This window comes from Abramis brama (assembly GCF_963993115.1).
Source record: "Abramis brama genome assembly, chromosome: 2".
Classification (NCBI taxonomy): domain Eukaryota; kingdom Metazoa; phylum Chordata; class Actinopteri; order Cypriniformes; family Leuciscidae; genus Abramis; species Abramis brama.
In genome coordinates this window covers 21,337,406-21,360,983 of record NC_139964.1, presented here as the reverse complement: position 1 = coordinate 21,360,983, position 23,578 = coordinate 21,337,406, and the positions used below count along the sequence as shown (strand labels likewise).

The 23,578-nt window shown below is 38.9% G+C and overlaps 1 protein-coding gene across 13 annotated transcripts in view; it reads left to right on the top strand.

Moving 5' to 3' along the window:
* The window catches only part of LOC311077813 (complement C3-like), a 501,390-nt gene that overhangs the window by 246,121 nt on the left and 231,691 nt on the right, over nucleotides 1-23,578 (top strand). For 4 of the 13 annotated variants that reach the window (XM_084106431.1, XM_084106432.1, XM_084106434.1 and 1 more), the window contains exons 17-26: nucleotides 1,118-1,226; nucleotides 2,721-2,809; nucleotides 2,929-3,071; nucleotides 3,458-3,670; nucleotides 3,900-3,960; nucleotides 4,232-4,315; nucleotides 7,548-7,751; nucleotides 7,872-7,947; nucleotides 8,101-8,260; nucleotides 17,923-18,018. The exons of 7 other annotated variants lie outside the window; for them this stretch is intronic. In XM_084106431.1, coding sequence (XP_083962557.1) covers nucleotides 1,118-1,226; nucleotides 2,721-2,809; nucleotides 2,929-3,071; nucleotides 3,458-3,670; nucleotides 3,900-3,960; nucleotides 4,232-4,315; nucleotides 7,548-7,751; nucleotides 7,872-7,947; nucleotides 8,101-8,260; nucleotides 17,923-18,018 — 1,235 coding nt within the window. The remainder of the gene's footprint in view (nucleotides 1-1,117; nucleotides 1,227-2,720; nucleotides 2,810-2,928; nucleotides 3,072-3,457; nucleotides 3,671-3,899; nucleotides 3,961-4,231; nucleotides 4,316-7,547; nucleotides 7,752-7,871; nucleotides 7,948-8,100; nucleotides 8,261-17,922; nucleotides 18,019-23,578) is intronic. 2 more of the 13 variants (XM_084106442.1, XM_084106430.1) reach the window with 2 other exon arrangements.

Genomic DNA, 23,578 nt, shown 5'->3' with positions numbered 1-23,578 from the left:
GAATACATTTTCAGAAAACATTTTTTTTATTTTTTTATTCTGCATTGCTGGATAGCATGACGTAGTGTCACAAGATCATTGTAACTAACAGCACATAAATAAATTAAATGTGCACCATCCATATACTCAAGAGATCTCAAAAAATGTACTCAAAAAATTATGACATCATCGAGAAACATCTGATCATATTTTCTCTCACCATAACAAATGTATTTTATTGAAATATAGTTAAAGCAGCCAGAGAAAAACTAAAAGAAGAGTAAAGGGTCAAGAGCTCAAATAAAGGAGCCATTAATCACGATTCTGGTGACTTCAGATAAACCATTCAGTGAACCATCAACATCTAAACCTCAGTTAATTCTCAATAAGAGCTTGTCTATGTAGATTCATGATGTCTAAACCATCCAAATGTTCAAACAAACTCTTTATTAAACATCACTGGACTCCATAAACACAAGTTAACAATACGTTTCAGTGTTCATCCAAACAATCAGTTGTAAAAACACAGGAAGTAACTCTGGCAAATACACACCGACTACAGTCACATATGACACATATCTGACACAAGTTGTGTAACTATAACACATTAGTGTGTAAAAGGTTTCAACACACTTCTGTGTAAGAGGAATAACACATTAGTTGTGTTAAAGGTAATACAAAATGTGTAGTCCTTATAAACACAGAGATGTGTTAAGAATCGACACAGGTTGTGTGTTAAATTTGACACAACATGTGTTGTCCCTGAGCACACACACTACATGTGTTAAAATCTACACAACATGTGTTGTCCCTGAGCACACACACTACATGTGTTAAAATCTACACAACATGTGTCATTTTTAACACATCTCTTTTTGGAGTGTGTCTACAGAGCCTTAACGGAACAAATATGAGATGGGAAGAAAAATAATATGATAATGCTTTTGCTTTCTCTGACAAATGTATGGCATTCCCCCGAGAAACTTTCAGAAAATAAATAATTGATTAAACAGTGCAAATACAATAGGGCTCTAGCACCAATCAGGGCCTGGAACCCTAATACATTTTTACTTGACTTGATTGTTTGTCCTTTTGCTCTATAATGTATATTCTGTCACATTTTTATCTGTTACAACAGGTGATGATGATGATGATGATGACTATTATACAGACTCTGATGAGATCGTGTCACGTACTCTGTTCCCTGAGAGTTGGCTTTGGGAAGAGATTGATCTATGTGAGAATTGGTGAGTAGGAGACTTTTAGACAAAAGCCGTCAGTTGAGCATGGTTCACACCACTACACAGCAAAAACTCCAGTGTTAAATTAACTCTCCTGGGAGTTTATATGGCTCCAGAGTCAGTGTTAAAATATGAGTGTTAAATTAACACTCAAGAGTGTTAAAGGTAATGAGCTCATTAAGTGATTCATTGAGTGATAATTGACTAATATTGAAGACACCTGATGTTAGCAAGCAGAATCACCAAAGGAGAAAATCTATTTTTTTTTAAGACACCGTTATGGTGATCAGTGTTTGTTTCAGTTGGGCTGTTGACCCATAATTAACTTTAAATTTTGTTTGGCTGTTGTATCTGAGTTATAACTCTCAGATGAACAAAGAGAAAAGGTGTTCAGGTGGTGTTGGTTATGATTTGATAATCATAAATTCACCTGAATATCAACTCTCATTTAGAGAGTCAGATTTACCTTGTTGATTACAGCAGCCTGTGATTCTACAGCAAATGATTTTTATCATTATCAATATAATCCAAAATATTTCTTAATTGTTCTGATAAAAATACTTAGAAAATTACTTTATTTAGACACACTGACATCAATAATCAGCCTGTGAATCTCAACAATGGTGACAATAATAAAGCATGTTGCAGTGCATTCTGGGTGCCACCAATCAAAACTCATTCATGGCTCCCATCATGCATTGCGGTATGAATAAATTATGATCTGAATTGTCTTACTAATTTCCTTTACCTAATTGAATATTCTGTTTGTCACCATAGTTGAGATTCATACACTGATTCTTGATGTCTGTATGTGCCTAAAAGAAAGATTTTGTTTTATAAGAACAACTTTTAAGAAATCCTTTAGACTAGTTAGAAAAAAAGTTCTTATGATGTAGAATCACAGTGATGCTGTAATCAACAATATACATTTAAGTCAGAGATTAGACTCTAAATGAGATCAGTGATTCAGGTGAAATTATGATTATGTCAAAACATAACCAACAAAACCTGATCAACTTTCTCTTTGTTAATCTGACAGTTATAACTCAGATACAACAGCCAAATACAATCTAATGTTAACAGTTTATGGGTCAAGAGCCAAGAGCCAAGAAACACTGATCACCATAACGGTGTCTTAAAAAAATTGATTTTCTCCTTTGGTGATTCTGCTTGCTAACATCAGGTGTCTTCAATAATGCTCAATCATCACTCAATTAATCACTTAATGAGCTCATTAACTTTAACACTCTTGAGTGTTCATTTAACACTCATATTTTAACACTGACTCTGGAGCCATATAAACTCACAGGAGAGTTAATTTAACACTGGACTTTTTGCTGTGTAGAGACTCTACTAGTGTGTGTGTGTGTGTGTGTGTGTGTGTGTGTGTGTGTGTGTGTGTGTGTGTGTGTGTGTGTGAGTGTGAGTGTGTGAGTCTGATAGTAAACAACCATTAAAAGAGTGCTTCATCAGTCTTCTTGTATTTTCCTCATATCTCAGTCCAGCACCAGTCAGAGATAAAGAGATCTTCCTGAAAGACTCTATTACTACCTGGCAGATCTTGGCTGTCAGTCTGTCACCAACACTTGGTAAGATGAAGCTGCAAACACAGGATACATGGTCTGAAAATCATCATCATCATCATCATCATCATCATCCAGGAGCTGCTGCTTTAAACCCTTCTGTGTGTCTGTGTTCCTCCTCAAAGGCATCTGTGTGGCAGAACCTGAGGAGGTTATAGTTTTTAAACCATTTTTCATTGACCTCAAGATCCCTTATTCAGCTGTGCGCGGTGAACAACTGGAAATCAAGGCCATTATTCACAACTACACACCACGAAATCTGAAGAAGGTAGATCTGATTTGATAGTAAAAATATTTTTTTTATATATATATATATACATATATATTGTTACATATATATAATGTATATATGTATATATATATATATATTTTTTTTTTGTTACATATATATAATGTGTGTATATATATATATATATATAGCGATGGAGGGCCCAAGCCGGTGACACCGCCACCCCGGTGGCTTTATTATTTTTTAATGTTATACATTAAAACCATGTTCATCATAATAACTATTTCTGTTGGAGTCAAATCATAGACAAATCAGAAATATCCTCTATCATCACAGATTTCATGTTCAATTGAAATGCATTTATTTTGGAGGAAGTTTCCTCTAGATATTGAAGAGATTTGTGTCTCTCTCTCCTGTTTTCACAGGTGCGTGTGGAGTTTATGGAGACAGAAGATGTTTGCAGCTCTGCCAGTAAGAAAGGCAAATACAGAACAACAGTAAACATTGACAAAGACTCCAGCATAGCGGTTTCATATGTGATTATTCCCATGACACTGGGAGAACACATGATTGAGGTGAAAGCTTCAGCATATGATTCTGTCCTCACTGATGGAGTGAGAAAGACCCTGAAGGTGGTGGTACGTCTGATGGGATTTCTGTCAATTTTGATTTGGTCATTTATTAATGTAATCAATAGATGTTTGAGATGATTCTCTCTCTCTCTCTCTCTCTCTCTCTCTCTCTCTCTCTCTCTCTCTCTCTCTCTCTCTCTCTCTCTCTCTCTCTCTCTCTCTCTCTCTCTCTCTCTCTCTCTCTCTCTCTCTCTCTCTCTCTCTCTCTCTCTCTCTCTCTCTCTCTCTCTCTCAGTCTGAGGGTGTGCTGACTCCATTACACAGACCAAACGTGGAGCTCAATCCTGTTAAGAATGGTGATTTACTGTGAACCATACAATTACATTACTATGTGTTAAACTTGCATTATACAACATTACAAACATTATACTTTCAGCCAATTATATATATAAAAAAACCCTTTTCTAAATGTAATTATAGTTCGAGTTAATCAAGAGACCAGAATGAACTCCTACACTTTTGTAGCTACTCCTACTCTTACTCACCAAAAGTGTACATAATTTCACCAACTCATTACTCTTCCTCCATCTTCCTCTTTGTCTCTGTTTCTCATCCCAAATGGAACAGGGGAAACACCTGTAGTTATTAGAGCTGAAACACCAGCTGATTGGGTTCCAGACACACCTGCTAACACCTACATCTCCATTACTGGTGAGGAAAAATATGTTTTCATGAATGTGCAACATCCATCTACTCCTCCGGGAGTTTTAGCACTTGTATGAAGATTGTTCCTCAGTACTTAATGCTGAGACTGGTTTGTAATTGGTTTTGAATGACTTCATACTTTTTAAAGTCGACATTTATGTGTTGAAAGTCGAGTCGACCAGTCGCTGATGACGTCATTGATGAACAAATCAGCTATGGCATATGACGCTCCTACATAACAGCTTATTTTTATCAGTTCTTTTGTCTTTTTGGGTCATTATGTTTATCACAGATTTCTGCTCGTTCTAAATCAGATATAGATAAAGATTACATATAAATGAATGCATTAGTGTGAGAGAGTGCCATTGCGTGTGCATTAATTTTACTTGGCAGCGTCTCTCTACTAATACTGAAGCTGTGGGTTTTAGTTACTAAGAAATATATGGCAGGCAGAGGTGGGAAATCCAGGGGCCAATGAGTAGAAGTCCTGCCATATGTTTATTCCACCCATGAACTCAGTCAGCTGATTTCACTAATTAGTTCTCTCTCCTGTCTGAATTAGCAAATCCAGGTGATTGGAACAAAATACTGAGGAGGACTTTTACTTTCTGAACCTGGACTTTACACCTCTGCATAGCAATGCCACATGTCAGCCAAGAGCAAAGAAATAAACCAGAACTGGACGTTATCGTAGCCAAAAAATCTGTGTATATTAAATATGGAGTAATTTCAGCCACAGCCTCAGATGAAATCAACTGAAGAGAAAAGAAGACATTAAATCTGTGAAGATCTCAGCAGAGGAGGATTAAACAACTCCACAAACACCAGCTTCACTTATTAATAACCAGACTGACCTTATTTCTGTCAGACGTCTACAAAAGTTTTATTGAGAATTAACAGAGGTTTAACTCTAATGTGTTTCATTTGAAGTCACCATAACAGTGATTAGTGTTTCCATTGAAACAGACTGATTCACTGAGGTTTTTAATAATCTAGCAATTATGTTGTTCAACTAATATATTCACGTCACAAACCCTGTGTTACTGCAGCATGAGATCCAGCAATTGCGGGCCCAAGCCGGTGGCACCGCCACCCTGGTGCCTTTAGTTACACTAAAGCCACCGGGGTGGCGGTGTCACCGGCTTGGGCCCTCCATCGCTATATATATATATATATATATATATATATATATATATATATATATATATATATATATATACACATTATATATATGTAACAAAATATATATATATATATACATTATATATATGTAACAATATATATATATTATTACCGTTCAAGATATCAAAAATCCGTCCGCAATTTAGCATCCTCAATGTCTTGACTTCATGCACACCGAGTTTGGAGGCGATTGGATGCATTTCCTAGGATGAGTACATCAAATTCCACAGCATGCATTTTTCAAACAACCCATAATAGCCGACTTCCTGTTTGGCGGAGCTAATAACTTAGAGTGCGGAAGTTGTTCGGCCCGATGAGATCTATATGTGTACCGAGTTTCATATTAATTCATGCAAGCGTGTTTGATATATGGACCAAGTTTTCAGACCGTGTCCAAGGGGGCGCTGTTGAGCCCCCCTGCCACGCCCGGGTACCAGCTTCAGCCCGGCTCTGATGACCGTGGGTTCTGACCTGTGTGCAAAGTTTCAAGAGTTTTTGAGCACATTAAGGGCCCCAAAAGCCCCTGAAACCTTGAAAAACAAAGATTAAATGGAATAGACAACCCCCCACCCCCCCACCCCACACCACACCACACACACACACACACACACACACACACACACACACACACACACAGACACAGACACACAGAGAGAGAGAGAAAATTCTCCAGAAAATCCACATTCAAACCAAAATATCTGACTTCCTGTTGGTCTGAGGTAATGACTGTAAATTAGAAAGTTTTCAGGCTTGATGAGAACAATACACCTACCAACTTTTGTGATTCTAGGAAAAACTAAGCCCCCATTTTTGACTAAAGGTGGCGCTACTGAGCCATTCCACCACGCCCGTTTCTGAAACTTTGCACATGTCTACTGGATAATAAATGTGATGTGTCTGTCGAGTTTCATGCATTTTCAAGCATGTGAAGAGTCTCAAAAGCATCCGAAAAGAATATTAAAGTTTGATGCGTTGCCACGGCAACAGTATCTAAGATATCAATAATCCTTTCACAGGTCTACATCTGCCGTGTGTTTACATTATACACATAAAGTTTTAAGCAAATCGGGTAAAAATAAGAGGGTGATTTCAAAGCATTTTGAAAGTGACACACTTCCTGTTGCCAGTTGGTGGCGCTATAACTTTGACTCACAAATGTCACATCCATGTGACCGGCCTCTTACAATGAACACATTGCTGAAGTTTCAGCAAGATCAGATAATGTATGTAGAAGTTATAACACACTTCCTATGTCCCATTATTCGCCATAAATTCGTTTCCTCGCCACGGCCAAACCGTTCGAGATATCAAAAATCTGTTCGCAAGAATTCATCCTCAATGTCTTGACTTCATTCACACCGAGTTTGGTGGCGATCGGATGAATTCCCTAGGAGGAGTATTTCACATTCCATATGCATTTTCCAAACAACGTATAATAACAGACTTCCTGTTGGGCTTTTGTAAAACTTAGAGCACGAAAGTTGTTCGGCCTGATGAGATCTATATGTGTACTGAGTTTCATATTATTACATGCAAGCGTGTTTGATTTATGGACCAAGTATTCGGACCCCATTCCAGGGGGCGCTGTCGAGCCCCCCTGCCACGCCCCGGTACCAGCTTCAGCCCGGCCCTGATGGCCGCAGGTTCTGACGTGTGTGCAAAATTTCAAGAGTTTTTGAGCATGTTAAGGGCCCCAAAAGTGGCAAAAAGGCAGAAAAAAAAAATCCTTACGGAAACAATAGGGCCTTCGCCCTTTCAGGGCTTGGGCCCTAATAATAATAATGTTTTTCTTAGCTTTTTGATTAAATTATGGCTTTTTTTATTAAACTTACCCACATTTAAATGTTGATAAAAAATAATGCATGAAGCTAGAATTAAAACGTTTTTTTTTATTTTAGGGAAAATGATCAAAAACGCTGTGTATCCTGCGTTAAACTTAAAGAATTTGAAACTGTGCAGATACAAAACCAAACAGTGTCAAAATGTTGCATAAATATTCCATCCTGACGAAGATAATAAAAAACTGAATTCTCAGCCTGCTCTTTCCTCCTTCCAGGTGAAGAGATCTCTCAGACAGTCGAGCAGGCCATCAGTGGAGACTTCATGGGACGGTTTATTGTCCAGCCCAGTGGTTCTGGAGAGCAGATCATGATCAGAATGACTCTATCTGTCATTGCCACTCATTATCTGGACATCACCAATCAGTGGGAGACTGTTGGAATAGACCGCCGTAGTGAAGCCATTAAACATATCAACACAGGTCAGCAGGATACAACAGATACACATAATCTGACTAGGATTTGAAAAGAAAAAATGAATAAGAAACAAAGCAAATAATAAACAGATCAATATAATATCTTTATTTATTTTTTGTATTAAGGTTATCAACAGCAACTGAGTTTTCGTAAACCAGATGGATCCTACGCTGCCTATTCATCCTCGCTGAGCAGCACATGGTATTTTCATTTCAGTAAATCAATTTTATTTGTTTTTATTTTCATGAAAATGTTTTATTTTCTCTCCTGTCATGATATTATTAAATAACATTTAGATTAATAGTAGCAAATTATTACTTGTTATTTATTAGCTCTTGTTTCTGTTTGTTAAAGGCTGACAGCATATGTTGCTAAAGTCTTCGCCATGGCCAGTAACTTAATTGCTTTAGAGGAAAATGTGATCTGCAGCGCCCTCAAGTGGCTGATTCTCCACAAACAACTGGCAGACGGCTCCTTTAAAGAGGATTCACCTGTAATTCATAGAGAGATGGTGGTAAGTTGAATGTGGTCGGTTTGTGTTCACCTTTGTTCAGAAAAGAATGATAAAATAATCCAGAACCTGGTATTTATTTATCTGTGGTTGTCAGTAGTAATACATGAAATACTCACTTTAGTGAACTAACACTGTAAAAAATAAAATCTTAAAAAACGGTCAATGACTGTCAGCTATGGCTGCCAAACAAAATCCATAAAATATCCTAACTGAAATAAAGTGCAAACAACAAACAGAAATTTTCCTCTAATGTTTTATAGAAAAACACTTATTTTACAGCCATTTCCTGAATTATTACAATCAAACACTTTAAAAAAGAACGTAAAAAACGGTCAAATGACTGTCAGCAATGGTTGCCATACAAAAAAACGTAAAATGAAAGTAAAATATCCTAATTTAAATAAAGTGCAAAAGTCTTTTACAGAAATTTTCATTAAGCTTCTCAACAGAAACAGTTATTTTACAAATATTTCCTGAATTTTTACTGACAAACACATTAACTGTAAAAAGTGAATCTCTTGCAGTGAACTACTAGCATGATTTATTGTGAGTATACATCACTGCATCAGCAACTACACACTTACTGTCTTTAAATCAGTGTTTTTCAACCCTGCTCCTGAAGGACTCTCAACACTGCACGTTTTCTTTGTCTCCCTAATCAAACACACCTGATTCCACTCATCAGCTCATTAACCCATGTGTTTCAGGAGCAGGATTAAAGAACACTGCTTTAAATAAAGCAACACACAACATATCATCAGTGTTTCTCTGCTCATCCTGGACTGAAGCACAGGCTCTTCTCTTCAACACAATCGTGACACACAAACACACCATACAGAAACACTTTAAATCCCAACAGAACATTAAACACTAACAGATCTCTCAAGATCTCAGCATCTTCACTTATTACAATCCAGACTTTATTTCTTTCATACTAACATTCTTATTGAGAATTAACAGAGGTTGAAGTTGCTGTTTTATTGAAAATAATAAAGTTTGCTTTAGTTGTGCTCTTGACCCTTGAATTTTTAACATTAGTTTTATTCTGGCTGCTTTAACTGTGTGTCTCTGAAACATGGCAAAGAATGCAAGAGTAAATCAGATCAGATGATAGGTATTTTTTAGTGATGTCATCATGTAGTGGCCTGATTTATTCATACCACCTGAACTCTAAGTCGTTAAAAATTAGTTGTTAACTTTGCATGCCAATACTGCTGTGATACTCTGAACGATTTTATGAAGCCATCATACAGAACATTTTATGACAAGATCATATAGACACACATCCAGGAAATGCACACTTTAAACCATTTTAAATGTGAACTCACGTCAGAGGCCCACACAAAAGAAAATTAATAGCTGAATAAAGTTTATATATATAATTTTTTTTTTTTTTTTTTTTCGCACAAAAAGTATTCTCGTCACTTGATAAACTTAAGGTTGAGCCACTGTTGTCACTTGGACTATTTTAACAATGTCTTTACTAACTTTTCTGGGATGGCAGATATAAATTTCCTTGCAGCCAATGAAGCAGTGAGACAGCTCTCACATTTCATCAAAAATATCTTAATTTGTGTTCCAAAGATAAACAAAAGTCTTAGGGGGGTATTGAGAATCACGAGCTGATTCTTGAGGTTTGAGTGTGTCTAAGTGAAACAATAGTTCAAAATGTTTAGGATTTTTTTTTTATTATACAGCTTTTCTTATTTAAACATTGTTGGATGTCATGCTGTGGAAACAGTACTCTAATCAACTATATGTAATTATTAACACACATGATGGCCTAGAATACATCAACTGATCAGAGCATTACATGATGACTCTATCTTCACCATTAAGTAAATGACATCATATGATCACATTTTCTCTTACTGTTCTGGCCATAACAAACAGTTAAAGCAGCCAGAGAAAAACATTAACATTAAAACATCAAGAGTTAAACTGCCCAACTAAAGCAAACACTGATCACCATAATGGTGACATCAAGCCAAACTATTAATTTCAATAAATCATCAACATCTAAACCTCTATTAATCTCAATAAGGACTTTTGTACACATATGATAGAAGTAAATCTGGTTAGTAATAAGTGGAGCTGGTAATGCTGTTTTTGGAGTTGTTTAATGATGTTGGAGCCTGACATCAAATGTTTACCAAAATGTGATGTCTGAGCGATGTTGGAGTCCATGATTCCATGTCCAATAACATTTCTAGCTGGGGTGACTCACATTGTGTATGGCAAGCCAAGTGGTTCAGAATTACGCTATAGATTACAGCCAAACGCCGTCAAATGCGGTGTTTTAAACCATATTTGACGCCGCAAAATACGCCGTTGTAATTAGAAACTATTTTGGTTGCACAGAGCGCGTGTTATTTTACGGCGTTTTGCTTATAGTATAATGAGACACGGCCACTGATTTCCACAGCCAGTAAGTTTGAACTGTTCTCTCCCAATCAATGATGAACTGAGTCAGACCAGACCAATTCAGCACGGATCATTTGTGGTAATCCAATTCTTATGCTCATAAGGAGTTATTAATTTTATGGATTAAAATATTTTTTAATCCATAAGAGTTCTGGGTATAGAGTTCTGGATTTTATCCTGTTTTTTCTCCGTTCACAAAAGCGCTAATAGGTGAATACGATGATGAATCCCCTTATTATGTTGCTGCTATTTGTACATGCAGGCTAAAACTAAACCCCTGGAAAAAAAATGTTTGGGTATTTTTAATGGGTCACAGTCACAGACACTTGTTCATTCTAATTTAATTTCACAGTAAATTCCCCGGTGTTAAATTAACACCGCTCGGTGTTCATATGGGAACCACCAGCATGGTGTTAAAAGTAACACTGAAGCGGTGTTAGAGTTAATTAGATAATTAAATAATTAATTGAGTGATGATTGTTCGATTATTGAAGACACCTGATGATAACAAGCAGAATCACTGAAGAAAAGAGAAACAAAAGAACTACAGCTGACTTCTGGACACAGCTTTAGATGAAATCAACTGAAAAGACATGAAATCGCTCTTATTACAAACCAGTTTGACTTTATTTCTGTCATTCATCTACAGAAGTTCTTTTTGAGAATGAACAAATTTTTAGATGTTGAAGTTTTAGTGAAAACGTTTGGTCACCATTATGGTGATCAGTGTTTCGTCTAGTTGGGTGGTTTGACAATTATATATTGTTTATTTGTTAGTTGTTAACAGTTGTAACAGTGTTTACTGAAACACATAATTTGTTGCAAAGGAAACCATAAACAAAGATATGATATATATTTCATCATCATCATCATCATCAACATCATAATTTTTTTTGTGACAAATGTCATAATTGACCAAAAGAGGTAACTTGTTATTAACAGATTTTTACCATCATTTTTTTTTTCTAAAGATCAAACATTCTGAATTTTAACCTCTAAATACATTGTGAGAAAATAAACCAAAGACACACACACTAACATCAAGAATCAGCTTATGAATCACAACAATGGTGACATGCTTCATCTGCAATGCATGCTGGGGGCCATTAGTTTTATAAAATGGTGGCTTAGCAAAGCATGCCACCATTGTTGAAATTCATATGCTAATTCTTGATGTCTGTGTGTGTCTTAAAGGGATAGTTTGCCCAAAAATGATATTTAAGCCATGATTTACTCACTCTCAAGCCGTTCGAGATGCATATGTCAATCTTTTTTCAGACGAACACATTTTCAGTTATTCTAGAAAATGTCTTAGATCTTTCAGTGGTTATAATGTGAAGCAATGGGGTCCAGCTGCTTCAAGTCCGAAAATGTGCATGCATCCTTCACAAAAGTAATCAATTATAAAGTTTATAAAGTTTTAAATATGTATATTTTTACGACAAAACCGCACGGATTATCCTCAGAAGGCCTTCGTTTATCCCCCTGGAGCCGGATGGATTACTTTTGTGAAGGATGCATGCACATTTTCGGACTTGAAGCAGGTGGACCCCATTGCTTCACTTTATAACCACTGAAAGATCTAAGACATTTTCTAAAATAACTGAAAATGTGTTCCTCTGAAAAAAGATTGACATATGCATCTCGAACGGCTTGAGGGTGAGTAAATCATGGCTTAAATATCATTTTTGGGCGAACTATCCCTTTAAATAATTTGCTCTACAATGTTCATAAAAAATAATAATAATTCAGAATGTCTGTTCTGTAGCAAGAAATTATCATTGGTTGAAAATATAATATTTTAATAACAACTAACTATTTTTGGTAATTTGTGAGATTAGTGAATCATTCTACTTCATGATGGTTAAAACTCTATCACTTGATCATCTTTGTTTCTGGCATGCTTTGTAACAAAATTATGTGTTTTGGTAAACATTGTTACAAAGACCACAAACTTGCATAGCATAGCCAAGAGTCAAACTGCCCAACTAAAGCAAACACTGATCACAATAATGGTGAATTTACTAAAACATATTATTTCCAATAAAACTTCAACATCTACACCTCTATTAATTCTCAATAACTGGTTTGTAATAAGCAGAGGTGTAAAGTCCAGGTTCAGAAAGTAAAAGTCCTCCTCAGTATTTTGTTCCAATCACCTGGATTTGCTAATTCAGCAGGAGAGAGAACTAAATAGTGAAATCAGCTGCTGAGTTTATGGGTGGAATAAACATATGGTAGGACATTTACTTTTCTGACCCCTGGACTATACAACTCTGGTTTAATCCTCCTCTGCTGAGATCTTGAGAGATTTAATGTCGTCTTTTATCTTCACTTGATTTCATCTCTTTTCTCAGTTTCTCTTTTCTTCAATGATTCTGCTTGTTATCATCAGGTGTCTTCAATGCTCAGTCATCGCTCAATTAATCACTTAATTATCTAATTAACTCTAACACTGCATCAGTGTTACTTTTAACACCCTGTTGGTGGTTCCCATATAAACACAGAGTGGTGTTAAATTTAACACCGGGGAATTTACTGTGTTAATTTTAATTTAACATAATCTTGTCGGTTAATGAATGGAGAATGATCGCGTCGGTTGAAGGTCGCAGAAAAAAAAAAACCCAAAATGAATCCAGTTTGTTGATAAATGAAAACATTTCTAATTTCTAATCGTCGTTTCGTCCCGCACCCTGCTCCTCAGACTAGATGGCGCTCACATGGGTTGCCAGTCTGAGCACACGCAACAGGAATAAGCGCAATGGACAATGAAAATTGGCAAATTGGCAACGTACAGTATCACAGACCATAACAAAAACAAACATTCCAGCCTGGAAACGCACATTCCTTGATTAGTAGTAAATCGCCTTCATCTGCTTTCAGATGGAGCGGCATTTACTACACAGCAAAAACTCCAGTGTTAAATTAACACTCCTGGGAGTGTATATGAGTCCACACTCAAGAGTGTAAAGTGTTAAAATATGAGTGTTAAATTAACACTCAAGAGTAGGGATGTGCCGGTATCAAATTTTCATGCTGCGATTAATTGATTGAGCTTTTATCACGGTATACGGTATTATCACGATATTTTAATTGCTCAAGAGAAACGAATGGATTGGGAGGGGATGTAGAAAAAAACAACAACTTGCATCACAATAGGTGTAATTGTGATTGTCAAAACATTTGGTAACTAAACAGAATTTTACACAATTTTCACGATTTCAATTCAATTCTTGGGATTTGATTTCAATCTTGATTCAATATTGACTCTTTGGATAAATATTAGGTAGGCTACTACATTTCTCAAGAAAAAATATATCTCACATAATGCTGTAAACATACAGAGAGCCCTGTCAGCTGGTATTATTAAAGGTTAAAAATTAACAAATTAAATTAAATAATATAATTTGGTTTTCATTATAATAACAATTATGACACAAGTAAAAATATAATACAAATGTAATATAGTGCATATATTTAGCAAAATACTCCTCTCTATAGCTATTTTGTCTAGTCAACTAACGTGTTGGTCATTAAATGGCTTTCCTGAGGTAAATGTAACGTTCTGTGACATAATTGTTCACCTGCAGTTTTATTGACCTCTTTTCGTGGTTGAAAAACACTGATTGATCGATATTATGTATGAGGCATATATACATTTCGGTAAGATGTACTGTAACTTTAAATAAAAAGTAACAGATGATCGGTTTACTTGAACTGAGGCGCTACAGCGATCGGTCACGTCACATTTACAAGCGCCAAAACGGTATTTATTGTCTGAATTTCGTAATAAAATAAACAGAACCTGAGAGCTGAGAATTTTTTTCATATCAAAAGTAACCTGCTCTGTCTAGTCTGTCGGTCTCCGTGTCCTCTTTGCTCCGTGATTTTTCTCTGCGTGAGAAAATGGATGTGTGGCGCGAGAGCATGTGAAAAGTGTACGTTAAATTGCGTGAGTCTCATGCTGAAGTTGGCAGCCCTGCTTTTAGAAGGGGGATAAATCCTTTATTTTACTGTCTATGGATAAATCGTCGGCAGCGTTCCTCCTTCCGCCATGCTTCTTCTCCATGTGAGGATTGTTTACATTAGTGCGCTGCCCCGCATGCACACAGTGCTTCTACATGTGGGGATTGTTTACATCAGAGTGTGCACGTGTTTCGCGCAGCATATGCAGTGTTTGTTTAAGCGGTTGATGGAAAATAAGCTAATGCGCGTTCTATAAATATAAATTCTGATCTATTATTTTTCACGGTATTTTGAAGTGCCCGCGATAACAATATCGTGCATATTCATTACCGCGATTTATCGCATTACTGAATACCGGCACATGTCTACTCAAGAGTGTTAAAGTTAATGTGATAATTAAGTGATTAATTTAGTGATGATTGAGCATTATTGAAGACACCTGATGTTAACAAGCAGAATCAATGAAGGAGAAAATCACAAATTGTAAGCCACCATTATGGAGATCAATGTTTGCTTTAGTTGGACTCTTGACCCTTATATGTTTATTTTAAATTTTGTTTGTCTGCTGTTATTGATTTATAACAGTCAAATGAACAAAAAAATGTGTGATCTGATAGTGTTGGTTATGTTTTGACATAATCATGCTGTGATCTGAAAAATAAAACTTATTGAGATAGTTTGGTTTGAGATAGTATGTTGTTAGCAGCAGCTCTGTGATTCTACAGCATATGATTTTCAGTATTTTCATATAATCCAAAATATTTAATAAACATTGTTCTGATCAAAACACTTTCAAATGAATTTATTTAGAAACACAGACATCAATAATCAGCCTGTGAATCTCAACAATGGTGACAATAATAAAGCATGTTGCAGTGGCTGCCACCAATCACAACTCATTAATGGCTCCCATCATGCATTGCGGTATGAATAAATTATGATCTGAATTGTCTTAATTATCTCATTAACTTCAACACTCTTGAGTGTGTGGACTAGGGCTGGGCGATATATCGCATCACATTGTTAGGCGCATCTCGTCAGTAAAGCCGGTTCCTTGATTAGTAGTAAATCGCCATCACCTGCTTTCAGATGGAGCGGCATTTACTACAAAGAGCCGTAGTTAACTGACAAGCTGAGCCATATCGCATTAATATCGCGGATGTATCGCCAGCGATAATTAATGCGATATGGCTCAGCTTGTCAGTTAACTACGGCTCTTTGTACACAGCAAAAACTCCAGTGTTAAATTAACACTCCTGGGAGTGTATATGAGTCCACACTCAAGAGTGTTAAAGTTAATGAGATAATTCAGTGATTAATTGAGTGATGATTGAGCATTTTTGAAGACAACTGATGTTAACAAGCAGAATCACTGAAGGAGAAAATCTCAAATTGTAAGCCACCGTTATGGTGATCAGTGTTTGCTTTAGTTGGGCTCATGACCCTTACATTATTAACTTTAGATTTTGTTTGGCTGCTGTATCTGAGTTATAACTGCCAGATGAACAAAGAAAAAAAGTGATCTGATGGTGTTTGGTTATATTATGACAATCATCATTTGAACTTTATGTTTTTGATTTATGTTGTTGGTTACAGCATAACTGTGATTCTGCATAAATATCCAGATTTTTTTATATAATATAAAGGATTTCTTAAAAGTTGTTTAAAAAATTTTAAAACTTTCTTTTTTAGGCACACACAGACGTCAAGATTCAGTCAATGCATCTCAACAATGGTGACGAGCAGAATATTCAATTAGGAAAAGTAAATTACATAGACAATTCAGATCATAATTTATTCATACCGCAATGCATGATGGGAGCCATTAATGAGTTGTGATTGGTGGCAGCCACTGCAACATGCTTTATTATTGTCACCATTGTTGAGATTCACAGGCTGATTATTGATGTCTGTGTTTCTAAATAAATTCATTTGAAAGTGTTTTGATCAGAACAATGTTTATTAAATATTTTGGATTATAAGAAAAATACTGAAAATCATATGCTGTAGAATCACAGAGCTGCTGCTAACAACATACTATCTCAAACCAAACTATCTCAATAAGTTTTATTTTTCAGATCACAGCATGATTATGTCAAAACATAACCAACACTATCAGATCACACATTTCTTTGTTCATTTGACTGTTATAAATCAATAACAGTCAAATGAACCACTGACCTTGCTTTCGCTGTTGTCGGTCCTAGGCTGTGGAATAGCCTCCCTGTCTCCTTGAGATCGCTATCCTCTTTATATGAGTTTAAACTCAAATTAAAGGTGTATCTTTTGGAGCGTGCATTTCTCTAAATTTAAATGTATCTATGTTTTTATTTATTTATTTTATTTATTTATTTTTTTTCCTCTTTTCTGCAATCTGAATGATATTTTTATTCTTCAATCTTCTTGGATTTGTGTTATGTGAAGCACAGTGGTCAACTTCTGTTGTGTTTACTTGTGCTATATAAATAAAGGAAAGAAAGAAAGAAAGAAAGACAATAACAGCAGACAAACAAAATTTAAAGTAAACATATAAGGGTCAAGAGTCCAACTAAAGCAAACATTGATCGCCATAACGGTGGTTTACAATTTGTGATTTTCTCCTTCAGTGATTCTGCTTGTTAACATCAGGTGTCTTCAATAATGCTCAATCATCACTAAATTAATCACTTAATTATCTCATTAACTTTAACACTCTTGAGTGTTAATTTAACACTCATATTTTAACACTTTACACTCTTGAGTGTGGACTCATATACACTCCCAGGAGTGTTAATTTAACACTGGAGTTTTTGCTGTGTAGTAAATGCCGCTCCATCTGAAAGCAGGTGAAGGCGATTTACTACTAATCATGGAACCGGCTTTACTGACGAGATGTGCATAAAAATGTGATGCGATATATCGCCCAGCCCTAATTTCAAAGTAAAATAACTGGCTGTAGAAGTGTTTTTCAGAGAAACGAGTATGTGAACTTAGCATGTTTCCTCAATATATGCAAACATATTATGGTATTTTTATGCTTTAGTAGAGTGAAAAAGATACATACAGCACCTTTAAGGGTCAAGAACCCAACTAAAGCAAACACTGATTATCATAATGGTGATTTACAAATAGTGATTTTCTCCTTCAGTGATTCTGCTTGTTCGCATCAAAAAAAATAATAATAAAAAAATAAATAATGCTCAATTGTCACTCAAATTGTTATTGAATTATTAAAACACACACAAAATATGATTGTTTTGTGATATAGTCTGTATATGTGTGCTTTATTCCAGGGTGATGTACAAGGTAAAGATGCTGATGCCTCTCTGACGGCCTTTGTTGTGATTGCCATGCAAGAGGGCAGAGGGATCTGTGCTGGATCAGTTGGTGTAAGTGAATTTGTTTCACCTCCAGTGGCCGCTCGGGGATTTCTAAAATAGAGGAAGCACAGTAATAATAGCGGTCTTGGGATTCTCTCCCAAAACATTTTTTGAAAGATTATTAACTGCTTTAAAATGTCTTTTTGAATCACTTTTAGACATAAAATATAAAAAAACAAAAATGAAACTTGCATTAAGGAAATATAAATATAATTTCACTCACCTTGCCTTTCACCTGAAGAAAAAAATCCATCCTTCTGTTCTTTTTTTAATGTCCGTGTTAGGCCTTTTATTAAAGCTGACTGCCTGTAGTTAACTTAAGACGGGTATACACTGCGATCTTCGTCCGATTTTGAGCCAAATTCTGACTCGTGCGACTCTTTTTCGATTTTCAGCTTTGTCGTGCGTCGTTTGTCGTGCAGTGTTCGTGCAGTGTACAGGGGGAAACGAGACGCGATTAACCTCTCCCGACCGGCAATCGGATGGTCGGATGAATTTCTGGCATGTTAGAAATGTTGGTCGCTCCTCGTGACTATATCGTGACTAGCAGAGATACGAACCGATTGCCCTAAACTCAGTGTTTTTTTCCCTCACTGCGCCTGCGCGAAAACAGAAGTTTCATCTGCAGAAAAAAAAAAACAACGAAAAGAGGGAGATCTTTTAAGTTCTGTAGTTTAAACTAGCTACAAATTACTGTTGCTTACCTCCAGTTCGTGTTGCAAAATGGATTGACCATTACCCACTTCTTCCAAGCCACCTACGATGTATAGGCTACACTTTGCCTCTTTTGTTAATTTGTTAAACAATGTTTTTGAAATAAAGCTGTTTTAATTTTCATTGATGAATTATTGCAGTGTTCAGACATATTATAGACTGTTAATAATTAATTATATATAATTCATTGTAATCAACCTAAATGTTTTAGACAATTTTCAACAAGGAGGAGTAGCCTACGCTTCTATGTAATATTTTATTATCCTCAAAGCGCGTTGGTTTTGTGGTGATGCGCTATGAAATTATTGCGTGGCAATTTAATTATAACAGCCTTTCACTTTAATAATAAAAGTAGCCTAGCCTTCCCTAATAATAATAATAATACAATAATACTAATAATAATTTAATACATAAATTGGAAATGTTAAATCATCTTGATATTGATAGCTGATTTGACAATATCTCTGGATACATGATATCGTCTATAGGCGCAACCCGGCACGAGGGTTTATCGCGCTGATTCGCGCATATTTCACACGTATAGTGTGAGCAGTGAAGTTGCAGCTCGACGTTCGGACCGTATAGTGTGAGCACAGAAATCCTGAGCTTTGGCTTTACATCGCATGCAATCTACTGTCACCGAGTGACGAAAAGGAACTACGACAAACGGAACGAGTTCCCTTGGGGAAACGGTTCCGGTGTAACACCAGGCCGGTTCCGGTGACCTGTCATGGCCGCCCGTATTGATGAGCGACAGCTGCAGTGGATAATCAAGGGGCTATTTGAGCGTGTGTTGGGAACGAGTAAGGGTGCAGTGTGCGTGGTGGTCTGGAAAGAGAGAAGTGGCAGTTTGACGAGACGAGTGCGCAGATAAGCAGGGCGGTTTTGATCAAAGTCGAGGTTACGAGAAGACGAGAGGCAGAGGCGGCAGTTTGAAGACATGAGTGTGCTCTGAATTACGGATTGTTGATCGAACTCATAATCATCATAGTGGATCCGCCGGCCCGACAAGCTGAAGTGAAGGTACTCTTTTCACTGTTAAGCGGTGTGTCATTGCAGTGTCTGACGATTGAAGTGAGCACGTGTGAAGATTTAAAGTGGTTTTGATACATGCACGAGTATTTGAAAGTTTGATGTTACCAGCACTCTGAAAGCTTAGTCGGAGATCGTCCAGCCCGGTGGGGAACCAAGAATTATAGTGAACACAGAGAACCTGTTATCCGCCACTGCATTCTGTCATCGCTGCTCTGTGGTAAGAAAACTCAGTTGTTAACTGCTGGATTCTGTACTCACCACTGTTGTTCTGTGAACATAGAGAAACTGCTATCCGCCACTGCATTCTGCCATCGCTGCCCTGTGGGAAGAAGACTCAGTTGTTAACTGCTGGATTCTGTACTCACCATTGTTGTTCTGTGAACATAGAGAAACTGCTATCTGCCACTGCATTCTGCCATCGCTGCCCTGTGGTAAGAAGACTCAGTTGTTAACTGCTGGATTCTGTACTCACCACTGTTGTTCTGTGAACAAAGAGAAACTGCTAACCGCCACTGCATTCTGCCATCGCTGCTCTGTGGTAAGAAAACTCAGTTGTTAACTGCGGGATTCTGTACTCACCACTGTTGTTCTGTGAACATAGAGAAACTGCTATCCGCCACTGCATTTTGCCATCACTGCCCTGTGGTAAGAAGACTCAGTTGTTAACTGTTGGATTCTGTACTCACCACTGTTGTTCTGTGAACATAGAGAAACTGCTATCCGCCACTGCATTCTGCCATCGCTGCCCTGTGGGAAGAAAACGCAGTTGTTAACTGCTGGATTCTGTACTCACCACTGTTGTTCTGTGAACATAGAGAAACTGCTATCCACCACTGCATTCTGCCATCGCTGCCCTGTGGTAAGAAAACTCAGTTGTTAACTGCTGGATTCTGTACTCACCATTGTGCTTCTGTGAACATAGAAGAACCTGTTATCTGCCACTGCATTCGGCCATCGTTGCTCTGTGAGGGATCCCCTTATTCGCCGCCCCTTATCCCAACTGCCGCCGGCCTGTGAAAGAAAGGTGACACTCAGTATCTGATGCTGTCCTGTGAAAAGAGAAGGCCCTCTGTCTGCTGCCGCCCACCTATAGTTCCTTGTGCCCTGTCCGCCACCTACTGCTGAGTACTGCATTTCCTCTGACGGTCATTGCCTTCTGCCTACCATATACTGCTCATTGCTCCCCACCAAAAGGTCCTGGTCCTCCGTCCAATCCCCGTTGTCCTGTGAAAGAGAGGTGACACTCAGTTATCTGATGCTGTCCTGTGAGAAGAGAAAACCCACCGTCCGCCGATCCTTACCTGTAGCCTCCTGTGTCCCGCCCACTACTTACGCTGGTCTGCTGTCTGCCATCTGAAGGTCCCGGCCCCTGGACTAATCCGTCCCTCGTCCCTTCCCCTCTCCCCTGTATCGCTCTGTGCAAGGAGGTGACCAACTGGCGGCTGACTTGAGCCTTCCTCCACTGAAGCCACGTTCCGACGAGTGGCCCTTATGAAGAGTCCTGTGGCAGTGGCATTCCTTTAAAGTGTTTTTATATTCAATAAAAAGAATCAAGTTTTTACATCACGTCGTTGTCTGATTTTTGGTGTTCTGACTTGGTGTAGCTCCTCCGGAGTGGTGGTTGTCCTCGGCCCTAGCGGTGACATATTTTGGCGTAGTCGGCAGGATACCACTCAGAGTTGAGCAGCCAAGGACCCATTATGGCGGACGAAGAATTGCCGGCCATCCGGCTTCCAATTACACCCGTGTTTATGGGTGCTCCGTGGGCCCAAAAGTATGGCGGGTCTGGATCAGAGTTAAATCTTGCCGAATGGAGAGCACAAGTGGAGTATCTGGCGGGATTACAGGGGTTGAGTGAGACTCAGAAGGCCCAGTTTGTTCTGAATTCCCTGGAAGGTGAGGCGAAACGAGAAGTTCAAGCTGCCTCCGAGGAAGTTCGAACTACTGCACGAGCCATCTTTGAATTCTTGACTGGGCAATACGGCGACTCCACTCCAGTGGCGGTGCTACGAGCACAATTCTTAAACTGCAAGGAAGGGCCTAGACCAGGGGTGCCCAACCCTGCTCCTGCCGATCGACTGTCCTGCACAGTTCAGCTCCAACCCTAATCAAACACACCTGCCTTTAATTTTCATGTGATCCTGAAGACCTTAATTGGTTGCTTCAGGTGTGTTTGATTAGGGTTGGAGATAAACTCTGCAGGACAGTCGATCGGCAGGAGCAGGGTTGGGCACCCCTGGCCTAGACAAACCCTACGGGCCTTTGCCCTGTGTTTACGAGAACAGTACACCAGGTTAAAGGGACGAAGAGATCATGGTCTGGGAGAGGGAGAGACTCTATTGCGAGACCAATTCCTGTTGGGGTTACGAGAGGGCCCTATCCGGCAGAGCTTACGACGACAGCTTCGTCAAGATTTGGCTTTGACTTTCGAAGATCTCCGTCGAGAGGCCCTGGCGCTGGAGCGGGACCACGCTGAGGTAGTGGATTCTTCTGTGCGTATGGTCGCGAGTGGAGCCAGTGTCCCTGTACCCTCTGGGTCGTCAGACTGGAAACAAGTCTTGCGGGCTGAGTTCATGAAGGACGTCCGTGAAGAGATGGCAGAGTTGTCTAAAACCCTTTTGGAGGAATTTCGCCGTAGACGGCCAGAGCATCCGGTCTTGCCTCGAGAACGGTCATATTCGGATGGAGAAAGGGACTTAAGACGACGGCCAGATCGGTCCACCGGCCCCAAGTTCCAATGGGACGCACAGGGGCGCCCCATCTGTAATAACTGTGGAGAGCCTGGGCATTATAGTCGTCAGTGCGGCCCTCGCCGTAACTCGCAAGGGGTTTTTTAGGACGACCGGCCACTGTGGGTCAAGTGGTCGGGACCCCCTGGATTGACCCTTCTTTAAATTCAATCCCCAGAGATAGCCTGGTGGGACACTGCCCTCTTGTGGAGATCAAGGTGAATGGTGTGAAAGTTCGGTGCCTGGTGGATACTGGATCGCAGGTCACGTTGCTCGCTGAGAGCTTGTCCAAAGAACTGTTCAGTGATCCTTGTGTGCCGGAAGCTGAAGCCCCCTGGCTCACCTTGCGGGGAGCAAATGGCCTGGATATCCCGTACATCGGATATAGAGTGACCGATTTTGAGATCCGTGGTGCCTGTGGTGCCTCAGAAGGGGATTGTAGTCATTCGAGACTCTTGCTTGGGGGCACATCAAGCTCTGCTGGGGATGAACGTGATCATGGAGTGTTGGGAAGAACTGTTTCATGTGGGGCCACCCCGTACCACTCCTTTGGCCGAGAAGTGGGAGTGGGAGCGCATCATCACGGATTACCGGTGGCGGCGGATTACTGGCCGGGTGGCCTGTCGATATGCCCTCTCTGTCCTGGCCCGAAGCGAGGCAGTTGTCTGGGTCCGTCTCCCTGCTCTGACGTATGGTCCAGAAGATTGGGTTTTGGTAGAGCCCCACTGGGAGTTTCAGAGCGTAGAGGTGGCAAGAGGATTGGCCATGGCCTGTCTTGGCCGAGTTTTAGTACGGGTGAGGAATGTGAGTTCGTACCCCGCTTACCTGTACCGTCATCAACGGTTGGCACAAATTACTTCGGTGGGTCCCCATCAAGTGAGGGAGGAGCAAGAGGTTCACTTCTGTCAAGTGAGTGCAACAGTGGTTGAAGTGGCCCTGACATCGGGTGAGCCATGGTCCGAATCCTCCGAAAACGGAATGCCAGCACACCTTCGGGGGGAGTCGTTGCAAGGGGAAGGGTTGGAAAAAGAGCAGACGTACCAACTCCAGACGTTCTTGGCCAAATGGCAGCATGACTTTTCAATGCATGA